Below are 9,701 nucleotides of genomic sequence, written 5' to 3'. Positions count from 1 at the left end.
CGAGAAGAACGTCGATGGAAATAATGCGGTCCCACACCGAAGAAGCATTCGTTCATTTAAAAAGAAAAAACGGACAGCGAGCCAGGAGCCGGATGCACGCGCGGAACACGTCACGAGGTTAACAGCTATTGTATCATCTCCTTTTCCTTCTCTTTCGTGGATTATGTAAAATAGTTTACTTACTATAATCGAACAATATTAAATCGTTCAGTCTTTTGGTGAATTGCAGCGTTCACGATGTCGCTACGAATAAACGCATCTCCGGTCGGTAACGCTCGATCGATGAATTACGAGAAGAATCTCATCGTCGGTCGTCGAAGAGAAACGAATTTTATTAATTTGTTTATTGACAAAATATTCTAGAGATACGTCTTGTTCCCACCTTTATAAGAGATTTGTATCGTTTATACACAAATTTTAATTGGATCGTACATCAGTATTCTTACTGTCGATGTCGCTTTTCTTCCAAAGAAAAAAAAAAGAGTCATCGACGTTGTGATTGTTTCTTTTTCCTTTGTTTTTTCGTAATAAAAGGGTCGTAGCAGCTGGGTTTCGAATGGTTTATAAAGTTCCTTTTAAAAAAACAAAAGAGAAAAATCCGTTGAACTTTCCCTTTCAGGAACGCAGTTAATAAAAAAAACAATATAAAAATACAATTATGTTTATATCGAAGGACCCTCCATTAATTATACCATAATTAATCGCAAGTTTGTAGACTTTTACGCTGGTTATTGGATGACAATGACTCGATTTACCTTTTCCCTTTTTTCTCGATGTTCTCTTACACACTATTTACTATCGTTCTTGTTACTTCATGTTCTTTCCTGTCCGGTTCCAATTATGCTTTCTTGTGTCCATTTTCCATTTTCCGAATGTGTCGGCTCTGTTTCACGATAATATACGATAACATAACCATGTACCTCCGTCGAAGGAAGTTTGACGTCCTTAATTATCTTTTCCCTTTTTCTTCTTATTTAACATTACCAATTCAATCAGCCTTCTTTGGAGCCGCGACGAGTGGTCGTTAAACACAATTTAGCTTCGTAGAGACATACCATACGCATATTTCCATATTACTCGCTCGTTTTCACTATGTAACAAATACGTGCACAACTCTGTCTCTCATGATTGCTTTTCGGGAACCGCGGCACATAGGAACGCGTGTTACAATTATGAATATTTTTACCTTGCTCCTCAAAATGCGAATCTAAAGGAAACGTATAAAATATCACTCATGAAAAAGTCGGAGCGATAATTAACAATATTCAAGGAGAACACGCGTTCGCAATTGAAGCATCAGCATCGTTCTCTCTCTCTCTCTCTCTCTCTTTCTCTCTCTCTCTCTCACTCTCTCTCTCTCTCTTTCTCTATGCTTCCCTTTCTCATCGATCCATGAAAAAATTCACGAAAATATAGTTTCTCCAATGTTTTTCTTTGTTTTCTTTTTTTCTGTATCAATTTGCTTTCATTTATCCTCTTTGTTCTCTTTTAAAACTCTCTTTTTCGCTACCTTTCAGTCGTAGGTTCGCAGTCTGTCTCTTCTTCCATTTTCTATCTTCTATTCCGCAGTTGCTCAGTCTGTACCTTTCATACGTAAACGAACATTCATTCTTGAGCTTAGCACCCTTTAATTTCAGCCTTCCTGTGTTACAAAGGAAACACGCTTCGAAAGTCCCGCGTATCATGACGCACCGCCTTCAGCTCGCGTATCACGATTAATACGCAAAAATATTTCGTCTTGAGCAAAACATCTGGGTATGTCTAACGCTAAGAATACGTGTAGTCGTATCAGATGTGTGTATATGTGTACGTGTGTGTGTAATATCCGGTTAACGAACCAAACCAAATAGTAGAAAATGTCATTCGTTGTAAAAACTTTGAGAACAATTGGAAATTTACCGCTGCGAAAAGGATACCTATATGTAAAAGGTATTGTTTGTTTCTGTTGAATAAAAGATCACGTAAAAAATGCTAAATGAAGAATACTATTAGTTTTGTTTCTTTTGTTTAAGCATTCATCTCGATTATAGCTTCTCTTACAAACAAAAACAAAATCACGTATACTTCTGTGTGACGTGTCTATTCGACAACCATAAATTGTTCGGCTCTTGCTAACTACCCTGTATATATGTACAGAATCGATGCAAATATTCGACTCTGTCTAATCGCAAGAACGAGAAATAAGGATATGCATTTCTTTTCTAACATGATGTGTATGGATACGCTTCCATAAAAGAAGGAAAAAGAAACTTAGTCTCTGCACGCACCGGTAAAATAGGCGAATAAATCCATATGACACTATGTGTAAATTTTGAATAAAGTAAGAAAACTATATATGTATAAAATGTATAAGGAAAAGAGCGAAAACATATGAAATTGTGACGCGGAGGCCATTATTTTCTCGTGAAGTCGTCTCAACCCATACGCTGGACGAGGAAAGTCCACCTGTCAGGAATAATCATTGTCGATCGGTCAATCGAATTCGATAGTTAATTTTTTAATCATCTTGCTGAAATGATTGCCATTACAAACTAGTCGACGAACAAATTACTTCGGTTAATCGAATCGGATCGCCCAACAACGAATATACGTAATTACATATATGTGTATATATTAATATACAAATTTATTAATATTTATTAATATTACTCAATAATATTCATTAATATTACTCAATAATTTATATACGTCATTATCTTATCATTACTATTAATAAATATACAGCAGAAGTGTGTGACATGTGATCAGGCACGATATCATATTCGATTAACCGAACACTTTACGCATGTTTATTTATTCCGTTTCAATCAATCGATCGATCGATCGTCAGGAACTGAACGCCCTGATATTCTCTCATTTTGGACATTCATCACCAACCCTGTCCATGTTTCTGTTAGCCATTGCTCCCTAACGTGCTTTATTACTTTTTCTTTCCTTTATCTTTTAAAACAAGACGTCCTTTCAGTTGCCCGACTACGACTTCTTTACATAGAATTATTCCGCTACCTTATACGTACAATCTGAAACTTGAAATTAGGGTTACAACTCGACCAAGTCAACGCGATCAAAGGAACGTCACCTCCATTTCATTTATTTCTTTTTTTTTTTTGTCCGATTTTTTCGCTTTTTTTAATATCTTTTTAACCAGTCTTTCGTTAGGCTCTTTGATCCAACTATTAGAATTTCTCACTTTCGACCAAATGTCTTATCTCTTTCTTTTTCGCTCTTTTTCCCATGCTCTCTCTCTCTCTCTCTCTCTCTCTCCTCTCTCTCTCCCTTCTCTTTCTCTCGCTCACTCGCGGAGTAACACGGCACTTAAAAGTGTTATTGCGATAAAAGTATTACAATTAAAGTAAATGTCCAAGTATGTTTCGAGCACTTCTAGTATTCCGGTCATTTCGACGACCTGCTGATTCTCCTCGTTTCACTTCAAGTCCTCCATCGCACCGTAGTTTGCGAGGGATTTTTTAATCCTAAGCGCGGTTAGCCTAGCTGCCGCGTTGTGATACCAACACTCCTTCATCACCTTCGACATCACTTGTAACGCCTGGAAAAGAAACCAAACGACACGTGTATCATAGATTATATAAAACTTTCTACAATTATCATACACACCTTTGCATATAATTAATGATCAAGCAAAATATAGGGAATTTAATTCACAATTTCTTTTAACCTATTAACTGCGGAATTTAGTTTTAAAAGTTCCTTATAAAGTGCGCAGGTAAAATCAAGCAATGACGAGTATACACGTCGACCGCAAGGTAAATGCTCCCATTATAAATTTTATGAGAGGAAGGATTACATTTCTATTCGATAAAAAATTAATAATTTATTGTTGAAAAAAAGGTATTACTATTAAAAATGTAAAAATTGCAAAAAAATAATAAAGTAAAGTACACAAAACAATTCGAGGAATAGCCGATGCATTAGGGAAAATAATCAACTCAATTTATAAAAAGCAATACATTATACGAAGCGTAACCGATATGACAAAAAAAATAATCAAATAATCAAACTCTTTTTTTTATATATGTGTGTATAAAATATGCATAAAATAAAAATATGTATATGTATAAAACGGAATACGTAAGTTTTAGTGGAAGTATAAAGGGAACATACCACTAAATGTCATTTATTAAAATTTTTTTTTAAATTTTTATTAAAATTTTGGGTTTTTATAGTAAATGGTAATTTTTTAATTTGCACGACGAGCATACACATCAACCGCACCGAAATAAAGTTTTAGATTGACATGTATACACATCAAAGGCAGTTAATTGGTTAAAGAATCTGTTACGAAATATAAGATAAGATAAGCTAGCTTAAGTATAGATAACGAGATGCAGAATAAGGACTATTATGTAAGAAGTAGAACTCTGTAAACCCGAAGGGAGAATGATAAAGAATCTTCTATGTGTAATAAAATATATTCGAATATAAGTGGACTGTGGATATTCATGTAAGTTTTGTTTTTTATAAGTATAACTGTAACAAAGTTAGTAGTTATATGTAACAATTAGGGCACACCTTATTAATTTCAATGACCTTGAAATATGTTGTCAAAATCAATACTCTTTTTTCTCTCATTTAATCGTACTTCATACTTTGTTCACTTGGACGTTTGATAAATTTTTCTAACTTTATTGTTGAATAACACGTGGATGTTTACCCCCAACGGGATACCATCTTGGAGTTTGTCTATTTTATTTCTTTAGTGCGGTCAATGGGATGTTTTCTTTTTGGTCTTCTTTTTATGTGGGTTTTCTCGCTTCAGCAGCCAGCTGGTTTGGATGTGTTGTCATTCTTTCCTTGTATTTTTTGCGTATCTGCCGATTTCTTCTTCGACCAGTGGTATTTTTAGGTCTTTCTGGATTAGGACTATTGTTCTGAATATTATCGATTGTAACAACTCTAGTTTATTTATGTGACTCATTGCTGCAGTGCTCCATAGTAGTATTCCATACGCCCAAATTGGTTTTATTATAGTTTTGTATATTTTTCATTTATTTTCTATGCTGAGTTTAGAATTTCGACCAGTTAACCAGTAAATTTGTCTTCTTTTTATCCGTATTCAGTCTATAATTGATTTAGTATGTTGCTTCCATGTCAGTTGTGAGTCTAAGTGTTCCTAAGTATTTAACTTGCTTTCATTGTGTTATGCACGTCCCATTCAATTGGATACTTGATGATTTCCGTTTCCTTGGTGTAAATGTAATATGGTTGCATTTACTGAAGTTTTCTTTTATTCGTTTATGTTGTAGCCACTTTTCTATTTTTGTGATATGTTCTTGTATTAATGCAACTGCTGTCACAGGGTTAGTGTGCCTGACTAGTACCGTTGTGTCGTCCGCGAATGTCAGTATTTTGCTTTTGGTAGATGTTGATATGTCGGTCATTTATAATGTGTATAATATCGGGCCTAAGACGCTTCCTTGCGATACCCCTGCCTTGATGTCTTTGACTTCAGAGTATGTGTCCTTAATTTTTATTACGAAGGTTCTGCTGCTCAAGTAAGATTTTATTAATTGGTATATTTGCTCCGGGAATTGTTTCCTGATTGTTTGTAGTAGACTTTCGTGGTTTATTTTGTCAAATGTTTTCTCGATGTCCATAAAGAGGGCTGTGCAGTATTGTTTGTTTTCTAATGCTAGTATTGTTTCATTAGTGAGTCTGTGCATTTGCTCTGTCGTGGAGCGTTTGTTTCTGAATCCAAATTGGTGATCTGGTATTAATTTTTCTTTCTCTATTGTTGATTTTAGGCGATCGTATATTATTTTCTCTAGTATTTGGGAAAACACAGGAAGTAGTGATATTGGTCTGTAAGATGCAGTTTGGTGTGATTCTTTGCCTGGCTTAGGTAACATTATCGATTCTTAAAATTGCATTGAATATTATTGTGATTAATCGTATTGCTTTTGGGGAAAGGTTTTTCAAGATTTTACCATTAAAATCAATATTTTGAACCAGTTATTCCTGTACATATGATCCCCGTTCGGCCTCAGTTTCCAAAACGTTCAGTTAGCGAAAAAAACTTCGATTAAATTGTCATTCCGATTAGGTACACTTCATTCTGGAATAGGCACTCGCAGTTATAGCGAACGATTCTCCATTAACGTGAAATAATCTTTGACGAATCGATTGATATATGGAATATTGCGCTTTATTCTAATTTTCATTTGGTCAATCAAGTGAAACTATACAAAAAGTTACCGCCTCCCCAATTACAATGATTTTGAAATATGTATGTTGAGAACGCTTTACACAATTTTTTCCTGTACATATAACCATCGATCTTCGGTAAGGGCTTAGTTTCCGAGATCTTCGAAAGAAACTGTCGGTGACACTACAGTGAATTCTGCGTCCGTAGCAGCGTATGCGTTATTGCATTGGAAGCATCCACGTAGAATATAAAAGCATAAAATAGTGGACGAGGAACGACGTAGAATTTGTCTAATTGAATGGCAACAAGCTCCTTGCCTTCGTAGGAGTGTAAAAGGCCCATCCTTTTCCGTGATGACGAACGTACAGTATCGTATCGACTCGGAGATTAGCTAAGCATCTTAGAAATAGCGGCAGTGACATGTAGTTCACATTGCATAATTACGAAATATAAACTACTGTGAAACATGTATTTCTTACATGTCCTTACACTAAATAATGCATTTAATTATCTTACTATTATTACGCATGGAAAATATCCTGTCTCCGCCACACTCTTGAGATACATTCAAGAGCACTCAAAAAACAGAAACACCTTTTATTTTAAATTTCTCTAGTTTTAAATATCCTTTATCTAAGCAATGTAAGTAACACAGCTGCGATTGAGCTGGATACCTAATAGACCGTCACATCGCGTCGCCACGTGAGAAGAATCCAAGTACCATTCTTTGCAAACTCAGAAGGGTTATATTTTTTCGCGCCAATCGCCTTGCAGGTAGATTCTCCTATTCCAACCGACTCCAGTCACAAAATTCCCTTAGTTTCAGAAAATGCTGCCTCCTAAAATCCTTAAGACTACAAAACTGCATCGATAATCAGATCTCCACCAAAAAATTCTGTAATAAGAAGAATGTCTTTCTCCGTGTTCGATAGATTAAAATTACAATTTTAGATCTATCTAAAATCCAAAAGAGCGACGAGCGTAAACGGGAGTGGCGGGCAGGATAGCGACTTTTTCGCTCCGAAAGTTATAACGACTAAAGAGTAAGAAGGAGACTGCATTTGTAATATCTTCGGACGGAGCTCTTCATATAATTACGAGCGAACCTCACCTCAGGTAAATTCATTTGATCATTTGATTCTATTTGGCATCGCTAGTTACCGTACTGCCAGTGTGTCAAAATCGAGCATCCACGCTCATAATCACACATATAATAATCTTTCTGATTATAATTATAATATCCATATCTGGGTTCGAAATTCGAATCTAATTGTTTTAGATCTAATACCCACGTTTTGCAATCCTTCACAAAGATAGTTGAATATTACCCACATGATACGATTTTACTACTCAAATTGTGTTGACTTTTCTTAAACAAAACACAGAATCAATACTAATATTTCTCATGACTCCCTATGTCCGCATCTTACAGGTTCCTTCACGTCAGGTTCGTCCTCGCAAACAACAGTCCTAGCGTCCTGATTTCGTATCACGTTTGACCGCGTATTTACCTACTAACCAATTTACATTTATTTTATGGTATTTATAGAATACGGATGTATATATGTATACGGATTATATATATGTCGGAGAAGCGTCAGGAATAGGGTTGTGGGCGTTTGATAAATCGTCATTGGAATCGGCCATCGTTGGGTTATAACGAAGGTACGGTCTGTTAATACGAGTATGGATACTACCGACTCGACAAACAACCGCGGCGGTTGGACACTCGCGATACTAGTGATGTTGGTCTTAGGTTCAATAACAAATCCGCGGTCAACGGGATGATAGATGTACGTGCTCACAAAAATCTAAGTCGGACTCTTTGCGAAAACTTGGAATATCCACCGAGCGTACAGACACTAACTAATTTACTAATACGACCTCACGAGAGAATGACTCTCCGTCGCGATGATGCTGCAGAGGAAAGCTATGATAGTGTGTGTCTGAGGACACGAGATCATCGGATTCGTTGAGGATAGCCTTCGTTCAGAAGGTGACGGAATTTGGCGTTGCTGCTAATTGGTCAATCTCCATATCGGTGATTAGAAAAGGATACTAGCCGCCCTCGAGGGAAAGTTGCTAGTGGGAGACGCCGTTCGTTGAAAAATAGGTTTCTCCTATCTTCCCGTAGTTGGGACAAAGACTGTTTGTTTGAAAGACTTTAGTCAACTAAATCCTAAGATTTATGACGGGCCCTCAGGCTAGCTGAACATGTACTCCGGAGACGCATCGACATTTGGCAATCATCTTGCTCGAAGAATAGGGTCTGCGTATGGCGAGCCACGGGACAGAAACCGCTGGAATGTTTACTGTCGCGTGTCGCCACAAATATTTCTTTTAAGGAGAGCTATAGAATTACTCCATACCTTTGTTAGACAAAGCGTTCATCCCGTGACCGCGGCTACGTTCGGCGACTGACTGTCGACTCGAGCCCAAGCTCATTATCACAACTCTCGAACAATTACAATCGGATTGAATAACTACAATTGTTCAATTACAGACTCCGGTGTTCTTTCATCTCCGACATATATATATATATAAAATCCGTATTCTATAAAATACAATTGCCGGGTTCTCGCACTACTCGCAGCTCCGACTCATAACACTATAATAACACTTATAATAACCAACCTCTGTTTTAAAATTATTAGGAGTGATCAGTGGAATAACAGTTAAAATGTTTTCAGCGCTGCGGGTAAATAAGACTCATTATTAGAATAATTTATGCCACTGACTGATTACCTAACAGACTGCTTGATTACGGATTAAATGAACGTAAACTTGTATTATGTAAATGAAAAATCGTAAGTAGTAAAGAGAATCAGAAAACTCCTTTTATGTATCTGATAGCTAATTATATGTAATAAAATAGTTCTACTCTGCTGTCTATTATTTTAAACCTACGATTTGACTTATTTACGTCTTACGTAGAACAGCCCGAACATAAACAGTAGCAAATTCACAACGCGAAGTGAGGTTTATGGCATAATCTCAACCCTTTTCTTAAGAACGCAAGGATCAGAGCTTTGTAGAAGTTTTGAGAAGCTTTGAGAAGCAGCACGTGGCACGTACCTCGATCGACTGCCACCGATTCGGTATCGATGGCCTCTGTCTGTCGGTACACACAACCTTACGCATCTCTTCGATCGTCGGATCAGAAGGCACCAAGTCGTAAAACGGCAGCTGATATTCGTCGTGAATTCCGCCGACGTTGCATCGCCTTGCGATCTCCCAGAGGATCAGCCCGAGAGCGTACACGTCAGCCCTCTTGAAGGAATCAAAGTGGTTCATGTTTATCGTCTCTTCGAGAACCTAAAAGCAGAAGTAACAATTCTCAGCAACCGCACTCTTCAAGAGGAGAATGAAAATGGGCTTTCTCCGTAGCGAAAAGTTTGAGAACCAGCGAGTTAACTTTGCTGCCTTTCCCGCTTCCGTGCCAAACACCAATCTCAAAAGTAGCGATTAAATGTGTTTTATAGCATATGTAAGAAAATATCGACTTCTCCAAAATTTTTTTAAGTTTGAAATATTGCGA

The 9,701-nt window shown here is 36.8% G+C and overlaps 1 protein-coding gene across 4 annotated transcripts in view; it reads right to left on the bottom strand.

The window, feature by feature from the left end:
- Positions 1 to 314: 314 nt before the first annotated feature.
- LOC117242006 (TGF-beta receptor type-1) overlaps positions 315 to 9,701 on the bottom strand; it is a 77,505-nt gene continuing 68,118 nt past the window's right edge. For all 4 annotated transcript variants that reach the window (XM_033508336.1, XM_033508334.1, XM_033508335.1 and 1 more), the window contains 2 exons: positions 9,239 to 9,478; positions 315 to 3,547 (listed from right to left, as the gene is read on the bottom strand). In XM_033508336.1, the coding sequence (XP_033364227.1) occupies positions 3,425 to 3,547; positions 9,239 to 9,478 (363 nt within the window). In that variant the 3' untranslated portion in view covers positions 315 to 3,424. The remainder of the gene's footprint in view (positions 3,548 to 9,238; positions 9,479 to 9,701) is intronic.

Source organism: Bombus vosnesenskii, unplaced genomic scaffold, assembly GCF_011952255.1.
Source record: "Bombus vosnesenskii isolate JDL3184/JDL3185 unplaced genomic scaffold, Bvos_JDL3184-5_v1.1 scf7180000016262, whole genome shotgun sequence".
NCBI classification, from domain to species: Eukaryota; Metazoa; Arthropoda; class Insecta; order Hymenoptera; family Apidae; genus Bombus; species Bombus vosnesenskii.
The sequence above is the reverse complement of the archived record's forward strand: the minus strand, read 5'-3'. Positions and strand labels throughout refer to the sequence as shown.